Here is a 21,211-nt window from a genome sequence, read left to right as displayed (position 1 = left end):
ATTACCCTAAAGAAAACAACACTATAGTTTTATTTTAAAACTTTTATTGAAAAAATCAATTCAGGTAACTTGATTACGTAGTAGAGCTGACATCTATTCAATGTAGCCGCCTTCAGCCTTAATCACCGCCTTGATACAGGTCTGGAACTGGGAGTATGCCTTTTCTACAAGTCCCCGGTGGAAGCTTTGCAAATAGGTAGCGGATGGTGGCAATCAGGCTGGCTTTGGTGTTGTGGGAGGTCATATTGGTGATGTTCTCAACGTATGACCAAACGAAGGGGGCCAGTAAGAGAAAGGTACAAAATCATAGCACTTGTTCTGAAGCTAAGCTTAGGTTATTTTGGGTTTGTGGGCCAGTGCTTAGTCCTGCTGCCACACCCAGGGTCTACCAGGGGTCACCTGATTGCACTAGATGATCATCACACTCTTCAGCACATCCACGTATAATTCAGTGTTGACTTTCAAGTCGACTTCAAAGATATGATGTGGCTCTCACTTGAAACCACACCAAAGACCATAACTATGGCTGGAAACTTTGTTTTCATCACCCTGGGCACATCCCTGTTATTCGTGGCAATCCAGTGATGCATTTTAAGGGTGCTGGCAATGGACCTGTTGTCATAACTTGGATCGGTAGAGAACATGAGTTTACAGCAGCGCATCTCTGATTTCACTCGTTGAACACTGTGTCACTTTCAGACATGATAGAAGGTTCCTATCGCTCTTGGGATTTATACACAACTGACCAGCTAGTAGATGGTTTGCAACAACAAAAGAAAACTGGTTTTCATCAAACAGAAATGGAATCATGCTTTTTCTTGGGCGACAATTTTATCATTTCACCTGGTCATGTTATTTTTACATATCTTTAATTTTGAATAATGAGTTTTTAAAAAAATGTTAAATCAAAACTGTTGATTCTAAATATGTGGTCAGTTTGGCTTTTAACTGTGATACTGCATCACACATACACACATACAAATAACTGCTTTATATAGAGAGACTAGCCTGGATGCCTGGCGTTGCCAGGGTGTTTGGAGGTGTGTGTTGAGCAAAAGAAAAATGTGGTAGTAGGGAGGCAGGCTTGGACCCATGACGTGACGTGGAAAAGAAAATGAAGGTGTGTGTAAAGGTGTTGGTTGAGGGGGGGGGGAATTGCGAGTGCCAAAAAAAAAATGGTAGTGGGAAGGCAGGCTCGAACCTGTACTGCGAAGGATGAAAAGAAAAAAAAAAAAAAAAAATGATGTGACGCTTTAGCTGTTGCGCCCATCGTCAAACCGGAAAAAAAAAAAATCAATAAATTCTAGCACTTCTGACCTACCATATTTTAAGATATCAACTGTCAGCAAAAATACATCAAATTGATTGCTAAAGTTGCTGGGGAAAGGGTTGGGTCATTCTATCGCTCCAGAAAGTACCCAACTCCTGATGCTCTACTTATATAAGAGTCAAAAGATGGAATATTTCTGCCATAGCTGACGAAGTGCTCACCAGAATGCTTTTTCCTGCTTCAACGGTACAAAATCAACTTTGCAACTTAGTGACAGATGATTGATCTTTTCTCTTCCTTATAGTCTTTTTCTCACAAAACAAATACTGCTAGTCTTTCTCTACTCTCTCATTATTTTCATGGTAGGTGCTCGACTGAGCTCCAATTTCTAGTTTTCACTCCCTGTCCCTGTAAAATCTTCAGAGCAAAAATGTGTACTGACACTGCAAACCGTTCTTCTTTTTTCCTCTATGTGCCTAAAATAAACCTTCCATGAGTAGAGTTTGTTTCCAAGAACTCCTCACCTGTGGAACACATAAAAACAGGAATGCTTTATTACAGACTACAACATGATTCACCAAATGCCTATTGAGCTATCCTCTGAAGAAATTAAACTTTGTCTATTTCGTCGATGTTCATAGTAAAATAAATATAGCCCACTTTCCCTACCCTTACACATAGAAGCTGTGTTCCACAATTCATAATGAATAATAGAATCCTGTACATGCAACTACATAAACATATACACATACCTAACTTTATATATATATACACACAGATAATGAGAAGAGATTGTGTCTATGTAATTGCTAACTATAGAATTAGACCTGCAAACATAAAATTTATGAGTTGAAAGTGTGCACATTTGGGCAGGGGGGTCAGACGTTGCAAAAAAATAGATGTTGCAAAAAATTAGATGTTGCAAAAAATTAGATGTTGTAAAAAATTAGAGGTTGCAAAAAAATAGATGTTGTAAAAAATTAGATGTTGTAAAAAATAGATGTTGCAAAAAAATAGATGTTGCAAAAAAATAGATGTTGCAAAAAATTAGATGTTGCAACAAAAATAGATGCTACAAAAATATAGACGTTGCAAAAAATAAGATGTTGCAAAAAATAAGATGTTGCAAAAAAATAGATGTTGCAAAAAATAGATGTTGCAAAAAAATAAGATGTTGCAAAAAAATAGATATTGCAAAAAATAAGACGTTGCAAAAAAATAGATGCTGCAAAAAATAAGACGTTGCAAAAAAATAGATGCTGCAAAAAATAGATGTTGTAAAAAATTAGATGTTGCAAAAATAAGATGCTACAAAAATAAGATGTTGCAAAAAAATAGATATTGCAAAAAATAAGATGTTGCAAAAAAATAGATGTTACCAAAAAATAAGATGTTGCAAAAAAAAATAGATATTGCAAAAAATAAGATATTGCAAAACAATAGACGCTACAAAAATATAGACATTGCAAAAAAATAGATATTGCAAAAAATAAGATGTTGCAAAAAAAAGATGCTACAAATATATAGACATTGCAAAAAATAAGATGTTGCAAAAAAATAGATGCTACAAAAATATAGATGTTGCAAAAAAATAGGTATTGCAAAAAATAAGATGTTGCAAAAAAATAGATGCTACAAAAATATAGACATTGCAAAAAATAAGATGTTACAAAAAAATAGATGCTACAAAAATATAGACGTTGCAAAAATAAGATGTTGCAAAAAAATAGATATTGCAAAAAATAAGATGTTGCAAAAAAATACATGCTGCAAGAAAAATAGATGTTGCAAAACTTAGATGTTGCAAAAAAATAGACGGTGCAAAAAATTAGATGTTGTAAAAAACAAGATGTTGCAAAAAATTAGATGTTGTAAAAAATTAAACGTTGCAAAAAATTAGATGTTGTAAAAACGCAGATGTTGCAAAACAATAGATGTTGCAAAAACGCAGATGTAAAAAATTAGATGTAAAAAATTAGATGTTGCAAACAATTAGATGTTGCAAAAAGCAGCAACGATAGAAACCGCAACAGTTCAGTCGATGGCCTAATTGCACAAGTAGTTATCTCTGCTTCAGTCGGCACCACAGTCACACTAGTATCACTGACATAGTAGAGCTGCTCAACACCTGACCACAAGAGGTCAGACAGCATCCATTTGTCGCACTGCTGCTGCTATCACTGTCTTTTATTTGCTTTTACAGTGTCAACCCTGAACAACAACAATCTAAACAATGGCATTCTCATTTCCACTATCATAGCAACAACAGTAATAACAACAACAATAGCTATAAAACAACAATAATAATAACAACAACAATAAGAAGAACAGCCACTATACCAACAACAATTATAGCAACAATCTAAACCATGCTATTCATTGCTTAAGAGTAGAAAATAGATCTTCCCTTAGTTTTACATTTAGTTCTCATATTCCATGGGCAATGTTTCCGACAAAGGAAGAAGAATTGCTGTTTTCCGAGTCAGAATCTATCCATCTAACACTTATGTAGTTGTTAGGTTTTGACTTTGAAGTAAAAAATTTTTTAGCTCCTTACATTGTGCCTTCTTGCCTGGTCTGGAGCAATTTCTATGAATATATATATATATATATATATATATATATATATATATATATATATATATATATATATATATATATATTACATAGAAAATGCGAACATGAAAAGTAATATGGTTAAGATTAAACTTAGAAAAGTAAAAGGACTAGTTTTTAAAACTGGAAAAGACAAGATATTCTAGTAAAAAATATAATAAATTTATTACTTAAAAAATTGCAGCATTAAGAATTGATTATATAATGTTAACTTGAATTTTAAATAAATTCTTAATGCTGCAATATTTTAAGTTATGAATTTATTATATTTTTTACTCTAATATCTTGTCTTTTTCTTTTCCAGTTTTAACTAGTCCTTTTACTTTTCTTTATTAACCATATTACTTTTCATTCTCACATTTTTCTATGTAATCCATGATTTTTTTCAGGCTTTGCTTTGTAATAATATTTTCTTTTTTTTATGTTCAATATCATCTTTTTTATTCATTTGATTGGTAGGCATAATGAATACTGAATTATTTTTATGAAAGTATTTATTAAAAACAATATTATGATAAATATAAACAATAAATATTTTTTCAAATATTTACGTATTGTCAAATATTTTTTAAAGCAATAAATTATATACTTAATCATTTTATGTAATTTTCAGTGTACATATTAAAGTACATACTCCATAAAGTTTTGCTATTATTTTAATTAGTTTAAATTAATTAGTTCAATTGCAATATTCTACATCTGCCTTTTTATACACAAGCACCTTGATTTTGTTTCATGCATCTTCATTTTATTATTTTCTGTTGGCAGCTTCACAATGCAGTTCAACTTGCAAAATGGTGCCTACATTTCTTGTGTGTCCATTTTTTGGAAGTTTTCCCACAGTATTCCAAGTTTTACAAAAATCTTAGTCTGGAGAACCAGGTCTACATTAATAGCAATCGATGGCCACCACAGTGGTAAGTAAATATTCTTATAATTATATTGAAAAATAAAAATATCAGACATTGGGGAAAAAAAAATCAAAATTTGTTTACTTGGTATCGAACATGGAGGAATTAAATAGGGGAAAGGATGTAGGTGTTATAATTAAACTTTTACGATATTTACTTGGATCAATCCTCCTTTTTTTTTTTTTTTTTTACATAGGCATCACCACTTATCAAGGCCAAGAAGCCACTCGAGGATAAGGGTTAAAGAGTGTACAGTAGAAATTGGACAATATAGCAACCGTTAGTAATGGAGTTTCAGTAAATTTGTTAACTTATATGGAACGGCTCATCAAAAACTTGTTTATGCTAGACTTGAAGACAACCATATTGTAGTCAGCTGGAAAGCAGAAAAACGGAAGACAATTCCACAGGCGTGCAGTTCTAAGAAAGAAGCTTTGCTCATGGAATCTAAGCTTAGGTTTAGGCACAGATAAAGAGTAGGGGAAACTAGTGATAGTGTTTTCTGCTAGATGGGTGTTTCTTGTGAAAGTTTGGCGAGGGGGGGGACCATAGAATGGAGCTCAGCTGAGCACTTGCCATGAAAATAACGATAAAGCAGAGACAAACTCGCAACATCTCTTCTATGAGAAAGAAGTTGCAGGGAAGAGAAAAGGACACCCCCTACGAGGCTATGAAGTCTATTTTGAACTCTATCAAAGCAGGACAAGTCCTTTCTAGCAGCTCCTGCCCAGATGTGGCAACAGTACTCCATCCTTGGACGTACCTGGCTCTTATATAGATAGAGAATTGCATCAGCAGTGAGATATCTACTGAATCGATAGAAGGATCCCACCATTTTTCCAATGGCCTTGGCAACAGATTTAATGTATGTATTCCATTTAAGATTAGGAGTAAAGGTCAAGCCCAGAAGCTTGTCAAAACATAAGGCCTCCCCAAGACGAGAGCCATTCATTTCAATTGATGCCAGATGGGGATCAGAACGTTGATGATGTAAAGATAAAAACTTGGTTTTAGATACATTAAAAGTAACAAGCCACCTCTTTCCCCATTGTACCACTTGCTCAAGATCAGAGGAGAGAGAATCAGAGAGAACTTGGTCGTTTACAGTCTTAGATGTGCTACCATAGATAGTAGTGTCATCAGCTGGGCAAACTTGGGTTTTTGTCTTTTAAAAATTTGAATTTGAAAATAATTATTTTTATAACATCTTTTAAGATTTCAAATTCGAAAGACATTTCTTTTAAGTATCTTTTAAAAATTATGATTTAAAAATAGTTTTTTAAAGCATTTTTTAAGAATTTAAATTTGAAAATTTTTTTTTTAAAAGCATCTTTTTAAATAACAATAATAACATCAACAATCATATTAAGTTTGAAAATAATTTTTTGAAATCATATTTTAAGATTTCTACATTTTTTAAAGCATTCTTTAAAATTTAAAATTTAAAAATAGTTTCTTTTAAAGCATCTTTTCAGATTTGAACTTTGATTTATTTTTTTTCAGGTATGTGAAAGAGATGGAATTGTTTAAACGACTTGTGAATAGTCCCTCCAAAAAGCAGCAACGACAGAAACAGCAACAGTTCAGTCGATGGACACGCTGCACAAGTAGTTGCCTCTGCTTCAGTCGGCGCCACAGTCACACCAGCATCACTGACACAATTGAGCTGCCCAACACTTGACAACAAGAGGTCAGGGTGCGCCCATTTGTCCCACTGCTGCTCTCTTTGCTGGTGATGCTCCTGCTGCTGCTGTCGCTGTCTGCTACTTGCTTTTACGGTGTCAAACTTGAACAACAATCCAAACAATACCATTCTCGCTTCCACCATCATAACAACAGCAATAATAACAATAACAATAATTATAACAACAATAATAATAATAATAATAACAACGGCAACTGTATCACCAACAATTATGATAACAACAACAGCAAGAATCTAAACATTGCCATTCTCACATATAACATCATAACAGCAACAACAGTAATAACATCAATAATTATGATAGCAACAATAATTATAAGAGCAATAATAACAACAGCAACAACAACAGCAACAACAATAATCTGAACAATGCCTCACTCACTTTCACCTTTATAGCAACAACAATAACAAAAATAGCTATAACAATAATTATAACAACAAGCATCTCTTAAGAAATTTATTACTTACTAGCATCAGCAACCGTGTCAACAGCAACAACAACAACAATAGCAACAATCTAAACCATCCTATTCTAACTTACACTATCATAACAACAACAGCAATAATAACAACAACAATAATTATAACAGAAACAATAATTATAACAACAATGATAATAACAACAACAATCATAGCAACCATAACAGCAATCATAACAACAATCTAAATGCCATTCTCACTTCCACCATAACAACATTTATAATAACAGCAACAATAATAGCAACAACAAGAAGAATCAAGATAATACCATTCTCACATCCACCATCACCACAACAACAATAATAATTACAAAAACAATAATAATAATAATAACAGCAACAATAAAAACAACAACAACAGTAGTCAAAACAATGCTGTTCTCATTTCTAACATCACAACAATAATAACATTAATAATGATAATAACAACAACAAGAGAACAACAACAACAATAAAAACAATGACATTCATACTTCTATCATCACAACACTAACAACAAAAACAAAAACAACAGCAACAACAACAAGAAAACAACAACAATGGTATTATAACTTTCACCATCAAAACAATAATAGCAACAATTAATAATATCAGTAGCAACAACAACAATCAAAACAATACCATTCTCTCTTCCATCATTACAACAATTATTATAACAACAATGAAACCACTACTAACAACAATCAAAGTAATGCCATTCCACTTTGCAACAACAACAACAACAACAATAATATTGACGGCTGCTTTCTAGTTTACCGGTACAACATTTCATGATCAAACCACAACTCTAAACTGAATGGAAGTTTCTGAAACTATGATATAAAAAAAAAATTAAACTGACAGTTAAAGTTCATGAATACGAAATAAAGTATGTAAATTTTTTTTTTTAATAACATAAGTTAACTAGCAGGGTTACACGACGTTGCTCGGGATTGAATGAGGTTCATCATTATGTACTTTTTCACTTTGCTCATGGAACCATATTACTTTCTTTGTTCGTATTAGATCTCCTCTCAGTTCGCTGCCCCCCCCTCCCAATATAGTCAAAAAAAGCAGAAATTTTGAAATTAGTGTCTTATACATATGGTTTGAATTTCATTAAAATCAGATGTATATTAGAAGTTTTAAGGGGGAACTGATGTAACATGTTACACGCATGTTAATATGTAGATATCCGGGACCCAACACGTTGTAGCAGAATATGTCGCAAGGAACATAGGACAAGTGATAACTCAACTACATTTTTTTTTTTTTGTAACAACAACATTTATTTCCGGATACATTTCCTAATAAAACATGATCGTGCTCCTTCTTGAATGTCAGCTGATCTGTGCACATGTTCTTTTTTTATAGTTTTTTCTTTTTCCTTACGGTGTCCTCATTTTCGCATATGACCTGGCATTTGCATACAGCCGCCAAACTCTGTTACACTGACTCCATGCATCCTTTAGAGGTTAGCACACATAGATATTCAACACATAGATGGTAACAAAGATATTCAGGACCATTTTCATTGTTTTCTCCAGAGAATTTTATAGATATAAATTTCTATCAAAATGGGATATATTTGAAATTTTAAAGACCCCCCCCCACACACACACACACACTTCATTAGGTTAGGAGTGTATTTAGACATTCGGGACCATTCCTATTGTCTTCCCTCCAAAATGTTATACATATGATTAAAATATCATAAAAATAGGATACATTTGGAATTTTAAAGAAGGTCGTACCACCATAGACCCTAAGGAGTGTACTTGGAAATTCGGGAATGCTTCCATTATCTCCTGCGGTAAATTTTACATAAAGTATACATTTTTAGATATCATGTAAATTCTCTAAATTTTTTTTCTATGGGGGACACATGAACATCACACGCGCATATGCACGGACATTGAGTCTTATATAGAGAGAAGATAATGATTATCAAAATGTATGCGAATTAGAATAAAAACAGAAACGAATCTTTGTAGTGTGCAAAACTGATAATGATCAGTTAATTAGTTTAGCATTGAATTCTGTACATACAAATGTATAAACATATACACATACCTAATATATATATATATATATATATATATATATATGAGAGAGAGAGAGAGAAACAAGAAAAATAGATGATGAAAATAGAAAGTGAATAAATTACAATATTTATTAATTTATCAGACAAGGAATTATAATAAGGCAAAATCCTTAACACATCGATTTTCAACGATAGGAACTTTTCATCAGAGGATAAACATTAATAAAAAGTGTGCCACTGATTATCAAAATTTGAAAATATATAAAAAAAATATAAGAAACCTTTTTTTGTGAAACAAATGCATTTTCAATAGAATCACAGAACAATAAATAAATCAATTAATCAACTCATTAGTCAATCAATTAATTAATGAAATAGTAATCTATGTGTTCAAAAGAAGAATTTGAAATCTAAGTATGAATGAATTATAAGTGTAGTACACAAAAAAAAAACTTTGTTAAAATCTTAAAAAATTAAATAATTAATGGAGGAAGATATGCAATAAACAAAATTCAATCCTCGATATGAAGAGATTAGCATAAAATCCAATAAATCAATAAATTCAATGAAATTGTACTCCATAAAGTCCAAAATGAATTATCGACGTAATCCAAAGTGTGATGGAGATATTATGAAATAATAAAAAAAAAAAAAAAATGAGCTCAAAATAAATTGAAGGTCCAAGAAATATGAAAACATCCAAAATAAAAAGTGTTTGTAGGAAATCAATTGATAAATAAATAAATAAATAACATTTCTTACCATTTAAAAAAAAAAAATGCTTCTTGGCAAGCCAAAAGTTACAATATAAAAAGTTGGCACTTGTGCGCTAGTGCAGAGGTACAATTTTTTGGTTTTCAGTTGAGACATTTGGAGAGTGCATAACAGGGGAAGACAAGCATACATCAAGGCAGAAAACTCTATTTTGTATTTCTAAGTTTTTAATATTATCTTAAGTTAATAAATGTGTAACAAAAACGCTTTCAATAAAAACAAAACATTTCGCTTTATTACAAAATATATAAAAATCTCTAATTTGTGTTTAAAAAAACTGTCTATCGTGTTATTATAATTTTCTTAAATCTATTTAAAAAAAAAACAGAAAACATGCATTTATTGTTGTGAGATGTTCGATTCAGTCTTCAAATTGCATTTGTCTGCCCCTGCTGTGCACTCTCCAAGTGTCTCAACTGAAAACCCAAAAAGTTGTACCTTTGCACTAGTGCCAAAAAGTTTAATGAAATATACAGAGATATTCATTGATTGGATTAGAATATTTGTTTTGACAGTATATCGGTTAGGGATTATTTAATACTGTGGAAGTAATAATATTGTGTTGTATACAATTAATTGGCCATAAATTGTTATTTGACCCTCAGCTACTAGTGACCTATAAGTCCCTATTTTCTTGTCAATTTTCATATACTCAGTAATTTAAAGATTTGGGACCACTTCCATTGTTTTCTCCAGAAAATTTTGTACATATATGAATTTCATCAAAATAGATATTTTGATCCATTTACATAGAAGTGGACCCTGGGTTTACTTTTGGCAGCCTTGTAACTCTTACTTCCCTTATTTTGTCCTTTAGTCTTCACATTTCATGTGTGATGTTTCTGACAAAAGGGGAAGAATTGCTGTTTTCTGAGTTAGAATCTATCCCTCTTACTCTTATCATTGGCTGTTTTTTGTTTTGTTTTTTTACTTTGAATTAGTATTTTATTACTTTTTTAGCAACTTATATCAAGTGGCTTCATGCCTTGTCTGGGGGTAATTTCTATTAAAAAAAAAAAATAGGATACACAACCTGGATAAGATCTGGCTATGTTTTATAGGGGAATTAAAAAAAAAATCTTTTTTATTTACTACAAGAAAATCATTCAGTTATGGATCTTTGGCCATCCACCATCTAAACATACTTTTTTTTTTTTAGCTCCTTACATCAAATGGCTTCATGCTTTTTCTGGGGCGATTTCCATGAAAAAACACATAGTCTGTACCGGTAAACTAAAATTGCAGCATATTGATTACATAAAAAAAAAAAAATCTCCTACAAAGACGGTTGCTATTCTTGAGGTGTTTTTTTTTTTTTTTTTTTTTTCAGGTACTTTACCCTCAGGCCTCCGTTTTTGTTTCTTCTTTTTTTTTTTTTTTTTTTACTCCACCTTTGTGTTCTTGTCAGGCCAGATCCGAGTTATTCCGCAATCACTTGTTTCAGACTATTTTGCTCATCTTGGTTTCTGCCAGTTTCACACGGTTTTAGCCATCGTATTCTACAGCCTTCTTCGGAGGTATTTTGTCATAGTCAATAACCTTTCTTTATTTTTTATTTTTATTTTTTTGAACTGAAGACTTTATTTAATTCACTGTTGCGAAAAAAAAAGAAAAAAGAAAAAAAAGCGGCAACACCAAAGATGAGGAAAAGAATCAGAAAACATGTAAATAAGAATCCTGCATCTCCAAAATATCGTCAAGGGTTATTTTCCTTGGTAGTCGTTGAACAAATCGTAAACTGCAAATGTCGTTTTTCATATCAGACTCTAGTCAAACTGTGTACGGGTCCTTTAGCAGAATTTTCGTTTCGTTTCTTTATTATTATGACAACCAGTGTTTCCTGAGCGTCAGGGAAGATAATGCCTTATCTGGATTGTTCGAACTTCTCATATTGAGTGTGTTATTCTCGCAACTTTTCAACCAATGTAACCTCCAACCAATGGGTCTTAGTACTGAATTGTTGAAAGAATGTTTTTTTCAGTTATTGTCAGCAAACATACTTTCTAACAGTACTTGTTTAGTTTAATCAAGATATTAAAAAATGAAAATATTGAAAAAAATTATATTGTACGTATCCGTTATGGAATGAAGTTCTCATAAAAAAATGTCACTTAATTTGATCAAGTAGGTTTTTTTTTTTTTTACATAGGAAAAGCAAATTTTGATAAGATCAATCGTATCCTGCTATCTTGCCTATTTCACGGACAAGGTGGGGGGAACGCCAAGGGAGATAACTCCATCACTGCTTAAAGTTTGTTAAAATTTGACAAGATTATATGAAATATGGGCAGAAAAAATACCTAGATGAATATTTTAGTTTGTTTTACAAAGTTTCTCTGTACTTTTATTTTTGTTATCCCTTTTTCATTTTGTCCTTTGTTACATTTAAACATACGTATATTTCTTATAAATTTTCAAATAAAACTTTTTCATGTAAAGGCACCTCCCTCCTCATCTGTATATGATCGATCTTATTAAAATTTGATTTTCCTCTGAAAAAAAAATCCCAAACTACTTGACCAAATTAAGTGAAATTTTTTTATGAGAACTTAATTTCATAATTGGTATGTACAAGATAATTTATTTTTTTTTCAATATTTTCATTTTTTAATGTCTTGATTAAACTAAACAAGTACCTTCCTAACTTCTGGCATGGCTGCTACCAGAAGCCAAATCAGTCCTTTGCTTTTTTTTCTCACACCTATATCTCCCCTGTACATGTACTCTTTTTTATTACATTTTTCCGATTCTTCTTTTTTTTTTTTTTTTTAATAATCATTGAAAAGGTTTTTGGTCTTATTTTAATTAAGAATTATTGGAATTAGTTTTATGTTTTTGTTTTTTTTTAAAGAATTATTGAAAACACTTTTTAAAATCTTTCAAAACTATATAAATATTGGATACGTGTTTTTTATGATGTTTGAAATTTTATTATTTTAATTTCAATAATTTAATTTGTTATTTTTATTTCAATAATTTTATTTTTATACTTTCATAAACCTGCATTTATTAAATAAATTCAAATAAAAAAACTTTAACGATTTTTATAATTTCATAACCATACATATATTTCTTATAAAATTTCAGATAGAAATAAAAACTTGTTTTAATTTTGTTATCAAAAGTGCAAATAAAAACTAATTGTGTTATTTTTATCTGCATAATTTTGTTGTATACGCTTCAATAAAAATCTTTTTCTTCTAATTTTATCTCAATAAATCGCTTCACAATAGAAATACTGAAGAACAGTAAAAGTGAAGGAACTGATTTGGCGCCATTTTCAGTCGCAGGCACGCCGAAAGTTAGGAAGTACGTTAGCTGACTATGATCATTGTTTCTTTCCTGGATTCACCAATAAGAACCATTGTCAAAATTCACCTGAAAAAGGTTGGAGGTTACATTGGCCGAAACGTAAGAATAACACCGGAGATATAGTCCAAACAATTTAAATAATGAGGATGTCACAACCAAACAATCTCAGAACGGTACAACAAATCCTTTAACCAGGTTTGTTCATAAATGACAACCTCATAGTGTTTTTTTTTTTTTTGTTTTTATTTTTACTTTGGTTCATTTCAAATAAGGCATATTGCTAATAAAGCAAAAAGGAGCTACTGTGATTTATAGGAGGGAAATCTGAATGGGGAGTTGGGCAGCAATATGTTTTATCATATTACATTTAAATTTTTGCATGCTGATACAGTCGAAGAAACAAGGAGCAGGGAAGGAATTCCAAAGGTTAGTGGTCCGAGGACAGAAGCTGTTATAGTAGAAAATATTTCGGCATCTAGGCACTGCTGCAGTGGAGGGGTGATATTTTGCTGCTGGTCTGGGATATTTATGTTGGGAGAGTGCAAGTGCACTAAGTTCATCATATCGCATTCTGTAGATATACTTGTAAAACAAGCAAACAGTTGCAACACTGCAGTGATGCGACAGTGATTGGAGGTTGACAGACAGGTCTATTCTTTTTTTTTTTTTTTTGCGCTTTATTAACTAATTGTTGGTGCACCAGCCTAGACATGGTAACAATAGTCCATGCACGGACGAATGGTGGCTTTACAGAGCTATAAGACACTGGCAGGTGTGATAAGTTTTCTAGCCTGGGAGAAGGAGCTTACCTTCTTTGCGACATACTGACAGCATCTTATTTATACTTATTCCACTTCATGTTGTCTGGGAATGATAGGCTGAAGAGTTTAAACGTTGCAATCTGTGAACTTCTTATCATATATTTAAGGGGTAAACATGAGCCCCCAGCACTGGCACTGTATATTATGAGGTAATATAATAGCTTCTTAATTTTTCAACAAAGAATGAGTTGACGCTTAAAATAAACATTTCACTAATTGACTTTTAGTTTGTTAGCCATTCTTTATTTTTGAGTCTTTGAATTTTTCTCGAATCAAATCACAAATTTCAAGTTTCATAAGAGCTCATATCCTTTCAGTTAAGGTACACTGGTTGAGAAATTGCCCACAAAATGTTTTAATTTTAGTATTATTCATTTAATTTATTTTAGAAAATTTTTTTGAAATATGATGTTTATGTACTGCTTTGTGTGTGTGTGTGTGTGTATATATATATATAAGTTTTAAAAAATATATGGCAATTAAGCTACACAGAATTTTCCACGTTTCATCCTCATGAGTTTTCGCCAGTCTATTGAGGATGAAATGCGTAAAAATCTGTGTAGCTTAATTGCCATATATATATTTCAAAACTTACTACCTAGCTCTATTTATATATTGAGCACTGTTGAAGTAAATACTGAAAATATTTACATAAAATTGTTTATTTTCTTAATTGTTTTCTTGACCCTTTGAGATAGTTTTTGTGTCGCGTGTGTGAATTGGTAGACTAGAAATTGAAAAGTTGTTTTTATGTCCGTCTCACATGCTTTTGACCGTTGTGACGTAACTAACAGGAGTTAGTTTTTTATTTTTTTTTTTGTTTTTCTTTTTGTTTTATATTGTATTATTTTGATGTGAGAAAAAAAACATGTAATTTAATGTTATTTGTATACAACAGAGTTGAGAAAACAATTAAGAAAATAAACAAAAAACCTCATTTTTAATCTGACTTGTGTTCATAATGATTTGTTGTCAATATATGCATATATAGAGAGATAGATAAAGAGAGAATCTTTGGGATATGAAATAGTGGATAAGCATATAAACAGGCTAGTAAAAATAACACATCTTCAAAGCCAACCATCCCGTGGCCCACTTTACCAGGCTTTGCCTTTTCTCTTTGAGAATGAGTTAATTTAATCCTAATCGCCTGTGGCGCCCTAACCTGGAAATGCGGAGATGTCCAGACATTTTTGCAGGTCAGAGTGCTCCTCCTCGAGAGCACCAGCTCTTCAATTCCACTTCCCGACTCTTGTGTCACATCTTCCCGCCATGGAAGTGAGATAAATGCCACATTTAAAGCCAACCGATATTTCAGCTAATTTAACCATAATCTTTGGTGTCAAACGGGGTGGGGTAGGGGTATATTGCTGACTTTTTTAGAGCTATGCAGACCAAAAAAAATATATATATATATGATCTGGACATGTTTTATGCTGTTTTGCTTATTAGTTTTGCTTTTTAGTGAAACTGATTATTCCAAAACCTCATTCTTTTCATCATTTTCTTAACAAAATGGCGCAGTGGATAAGGCATTGAGTCTTTGAAATTGAAGGTTCCAGGTGAGCAGTATCTGGACATAGTGCTTTCAATCCTCCCCAAAGCTGGCCAGAAGATTAGTTGATTAAAACGTGATGAGACGACAACTATTAAAGGCAGTAATTACTGAAGATACAGTTAAGAGACTTGTCAATCCTATCCCGTCGCGGTTAACCATCTGACGAAGGCCAGAGGAATAGTCGGCCGAAACGTTGTGAAATAACAACTATGAAGATAAGAATAACAGTCCACAAATAAATAAATAATTAAAAAGAAAAACCTCCACACTATTTTCAGACATTCCCATTTTTTTTTTCAATTTTTTTCCTGAATATTTTTACGCTTTCCTTAATAACTCCACGGACTGGCTGAAAGTGTTTAGCGGGTCAGATCTGGCCCACAGGCCATAGTTTGGAGACTCCTGGTCTAGAAGGTCGTTTGAATATTAGTTGGCTTTAGAGATGTGTCTGCTATTAATTTTACTAGTCTGTTTTCATGGTTATCAACTATTCCATATACTAGACATTCCATTTTGTACTATATATATATATATATATATATATATATATATATATATATTAAAAAAAAAAATGGAAATTCACTGAAATGCCTGATGAGATCTGGGATCAAAACATAATTGCATTTGTGTATTATTCAATTTTTATTTTTGATTAAACTTATTTTATCAAATAGTTCTACAAAAATTGTATTGCGCTGTAATGCCAACATGATATTGTATTATTGTTGTTGGATGTATCATATATATATATATATATATATATATATATATATATATATATATATATATATATATATATATAATGTATGTTTATGTGGTTGTAATAAAATTGATAGAAGCCTTGCGTGAATTAAAACTTATGGTAGAATGTAATTCACCTGTCTTGAATAAAAAATGTTTAAATAAAAATTCTCTTCTGAACCTTGTACAAATGATTTCTTCTTCTTGGTAAATATTTCACTTCAGTGATTTTTTTGAAGCAAAGCTTTTTACAATATCAGCCTGTCGGAAGATACCAGCTTCCTAAACTAAAATGCACCAAACATTGATGTCATCGTTTTTTTTTTTTTTTTTTGTTTTTTTTTTTACAAAACTCAATCATGTTCTGCAAATCCAAAAATAAAACCAGCAATTTTCCTCTACAAAACAGCTAAACTATTCAAAGATATATATGTTCTACAAAAATTGTATTGCGCTGTAATGCCAACATGAAAAGTTCTTTAACTTGAAGCATAATTTTTTTTGTTTAGAATTATTTGATTCAGCATTAAAAACCTGAAAAGGGTTGATATGCCGTAAAACAAAATAACTAAACCAAACACTGTGAATAAATAGTTGAAGATATAAAGAACTTGAAGCATAAAAGCTTTAGTAAAACTTGTGGAGAATGCTCTGTTTTACGGTTGTTTTAAAAATGGAACGGAAATTGAAATTTTGTTTCATTTTTATCTATTTTTAAAAAAATTGCTCACCGTTCACATTTGACATGCCAACTTTTATAGGTTTGTGAGTATGCTGGCAAGGTTAGAGGTGTCTATTCTGAAAGCCAACATGGGGAGGTTGGGGGTGTCTATTCCGCAAAGCCGTTTTTAACATGGGGTGTCTACTCCAAAAGCCGATTTAAAAGAAAAAGATTAAAACGCAATGAAATTTAAATTTCTGTTCCATTTTTAAAACAGCCGTAAAACAGAGCGTTCTCCGCAAGTTTTACCAAACTTTTTCCAAAATTACCAGATTTGACATTAAATAATCTGAAAAAGGTTGATATCTGTTGAGGACTGGTAAATGTCCGAAAGAAAGACACATCCCAGTATTTAGTGGAAACAAAATATATTAAACAAACAAACAAAAAAAAAACAATATAACAAATAAAGAGTGATTATATGTCAGTCCGATTGCCAACTGTGGATGACGTGCATGATGCTAAAAGATCTATTCTCCCGGTCTTTATAATAAAAGGAAGAGTTCATTATTATCTGTGAGCAAAATAATAAAACCAAGCCAAAATTTCAGTACTCTCTGCACTCTTCCATTGGAGATTTAGATGGTGCTCTTTCTTCCTCAGTTTTTTTTTTTTATCTTCCTTGATCATTCACAACCATTTTATGTGGTACCATCACCGCCATTGTTGTAATAGTTGTAGAAAAAAAGTTGATATATTTTATTGCTTTAATTATCATGTTAACAAATTGTTTAATCATACATTGTTTATTCATACATTTGCGGTTTATTTTACAAGCAACAGAGATTCCAAAAAAGTTGTAAAAATATCAAATATATAGCAAATAAATGTTACCAAAGGCAAGATAAGTTGTAGTTTGCTAGTAGCATTGTGCGTAGTGCCTAAAGTGTTTTGGTTTGGAGGCTATGACAATGCAGTCTTGTGGAAAACAGTGTTTGGTGCAAGACAAAGTAAACAGAGTAAATAACAATATTGAAAAATTTTCAAAGATCTATTTTTATATCATAAAAATGTATGCAAACAAGTTATTTAGTTATTGTAGTTGTTCTGCTCTAATACTTCAGTAAATCCCTGCTTGTTCTCTCTCTCTCTCTCTCTCTCTCTCTCTCTCTCTCTCTCTCTCTCTCTCTCTTTCTCTCTTACACACACACACACACACCCACATGCAAGAAGTTATGTTTGAAAGCTATGAACAAAATTTAACAGTTTGGTAGAAAAATAGCCCATAATTGTAACTTGCTGTCACATGTACTTTATAAAAAAAACTAGCTGTTCGAACCGGCTTTGCTCGGGCTCTATGTACTATTCATAGTTTTATGTACATATATAAAATAAATTTGGGGTTTATTTTACTGTAAAAAAAATCAAATATATAGCAAATAAATGTTACCAAACAATGTTAAAGGCTATGAACAAAGTGTAACAGTTTGGTAGAAAAATAACCCATAATTGTAACTTGCTGTCACATGATTAAAAGTTTGACTCATGTCCAGGTAACCTACATCTAAAATTTCAAGTGTTTAGACCCAGACTTGGGGGAGGAGTTTAAAAAGAAAAGCCTCCACACTATTTTCAGACATTCCCATTTTTTTTTTCAATTTTTTTCCTGAATATTTTTTCCTGAATATTTTTTGCAAAGGTCAATTCTTTCAACTTGGACCTCTTCGCAGCCAAATTTTTGTCCAAAAACTGATTAAAAAGCTTGCTGCATGTCTGAATAACCTTTATGTAAAAATTCAAATGTTTACACCGAAAATTGACTGATTAGTTTACTAGAGAATGCAAAGGTCAAATCTTTTGAACTTTAATCCCTTAGCAGTCAAATTTTCGGCCAAAAACCGATTAAAAAGCTTGCCCTATGTCTGAATACACTTTATGTAAAATTTCAAATGTTTAAACCAAAAATTGGCTGAGTAATTTGGTAGAGACCGCAGAGGTCATTTTTTTTTTAACTTTGACCTTTATTTTAGCCCTTTAACATTTATTGTTTTGGGCTCAAATTAAATTAAAAAGCTTGATCCATGTCCAAGTAACGTGCATCTAAAAGTTCGAGTGTTTAGACCCAAAATTGGCGGAGGAGTTTTGTAGAATTTTCAAAGGTTCAACTTTGCGATAGAACTTTGACCCCTTGACAGTCAAATTTCTGACCGAAAACCAAATCTTAATAGCCCTTATGTCAAATCTCGAGTCTGTAAACTGAAAATTGACAGAGTAGTTTGGTAGGGAAATGTGCACACACAGACACACATACACAGACAATTTCACTTTTATAAATATAGAGATAAGTTACCACTTTGGATTGGTTCTTATTTCTTTCGATTTACAATTCCGGTGACATATGAATGATGATGTAGACAGGTTTTTGAACTCCAAATTTAAAATTATCCACCGTAAAATTCTAACTTAATTACGTCTTTTGACAAACACATCATATGTGTATTAACCATTCAGAGCGTGACTGATTAACGCCATATCTTCACAGTCATCGATTCTTAACGAACTAAAAATAACCAAACTTTCTAACTCATGCTGATCACACATCCCACCTCTGCTACCTCCTCATCCTTCTACTCCTTCTCCTCGTATGACGTCACACTAATACCCTTTTATTCAAAATCGTTGAAATTTTGTTTGACATGACACTCTTCAGTATCAGGTGCTTTTAACTATTTACATCAGTGCTTCTCAAACTTTATACAGTCTGAGCGCATTTACAGTTACTCTAAATAGTTACAGGCACAATCTATAATAAATAGGGCTAACGAAACGACGAATCTTTATAAGAAAATAGTATAACGTAGTTATTTTTTTTTGCGTTTAGATGATTCAGGAATTTTACAAAGCGCACCTGCAAAACTTCTGGGGGCGCATCAGTGCGCCCAGGTGCACAGTTTGAGAACCACTGATGTAGATCAAGGAGAATACAAATTGGACTTGAGTTTATTTTTGTCAGCATCTTAATCCTCACTGTCTTTATTTTGTCTTTTAGTCCTCACATTCCATGATGAGACAGGGTTTGAGGGTTGCTTGATAGTGTGGGGCCTATTAGACTTCTTTTGAACCTTGTGTCAGAAGAAACACAAATTCACCCTTCAAATTCTTCTCAATTTCTTGGTTTGGTCGAGGGTATTAAAGTCTGTGGTGCAATCTATTCCTCAAACACTTCTCGTTTGCTAGTTTTTTTTTGTTTTTGTTTTTACCTTAAAGTAGTTTTCTCTTTTTTAACTCATTACATCAAGTGACTTCATGCTTTGTCTGGAGCGATTTCCATAAAAAAAGTTGAATATTCAATCATTTTCTCCTCCGAAATGAAAGGTCACAGAGAGGAAGTAAAATATATTTTTTTTAATTGTATTTATAAACTCTCTCTATATGTCTGTTTGTCCATCTATCTGTCTGTCTCCATTTTTTTTTTTTTTTTTTTTGACACAGTATCTCCATAGAGACGGAAGGTCACAGAGTGGCACAAGGTCGGTCAAATGCTTGCATTTTTGGAGACCATTTTCTATGGATCTTTACTTATAAAGGATGTAGAATTTCGTATGCGTGTCACGTTAGTACAGTGGTAACGTCACTATATATTATCCTTAAGTGGCCTCTGGGCTTTGATAAGTGGTGAATCCTTTGTAAAAAAAAAAACAAACAAACGTGAATTAGATTAACAGTTGCAGTAGAAACATGTATGCATGTTTTCAAGTAATACTGCAAGAATATTTCAGCAATTTATTTAGGCAATAATGTTTGTATAAATAAAGATACTATATATATATATATATATATATATATATATATATATATATATATGAGCGAGCGTCGCATTTATATATATATATATATATATATACATATATATATATATATATTTAGTAAAATTGGTAATTAGTAAAAACCTGAAGAGAGTGCTCAATACTATTGCAGAGCAAATATGTGTTTTATTTTTTATTATCTAGGTAAGCATACAAGAAAAATACTATAATCTGCAACCCCCCCCCCTCCCCCGCTATCTAAGCAGAAACAATTAGTTGGTTGGTTGGTTGTTTTTGTCTTACGGCATATCAACACTTTTCAGGTTATTTAATGCTGAATCCAGTGATTTTGACAAAAATTTTAATAGAATATATTTGTTTTTATTTTTCAAGTCGGTTTCTATTTAACCCATAGTTGGGACCCTATGGGACCCTAATAGGTACTACCACTCCGGGTCAGAGTGAACCTAAGAGCAATGGCAATTAAAGGGTGGCTCCACACTCCCCAAAGCCCGCAAGCTGGGGCCTCACCAT

At 32.0% G+C, this 21,211-nt stretch overlaps 1 protein-coding gene across 1 annotated transcript in view; it reads left to right on the top strand.

The window, feature by feature from the left end:
- Nucleotides 1-15,841, top strand: part of LOC145246058 (rho-related BTB domain-containing protein 1-like) — a 160,268-nt gene extending 144,427 nt beyond the window's left edge. The window contains exons 8-9 of the mRNA XM_080107899.1: nucleotides 4,655-4,803; nucleotides 6,301-15,841. Of these exons, the coding sequence (XP_079964025.1) occupies nucleotides 4,655-4,803; nucleotides 6,301-6,478 (327 nt within the window). The 3' untranslated portion in view covers nucleotides 6,479-15,841. The remainder of the gene's footprint in view (nucleotides 1-4,654; nucleotides 4,804-6,300) is intronic.
- The last annotated feature ends 5,370 nt before the right edge of the window (nucleotides 15,842-21,211 follow it).

This window comes from Euprymna scolopes, chromosome 23 (genome assembly GCF_053919585.1).
Source record: "Euprymna scolopes isolate OS-2025 chromosome 23, ASM5391958v1, whole genome shotgun sequence".
Lineage (NCBI taxonomy): Eukaryota > Metazoa > Mollusca > Cephalopoda > Sepiida > Sepiolidae > Euprymna > Euprymna scolopes.
Note: the sequence above shows the minus strand (reverse complement) of the source record. Positions and strands in the feature narration are given on the sequence as shown.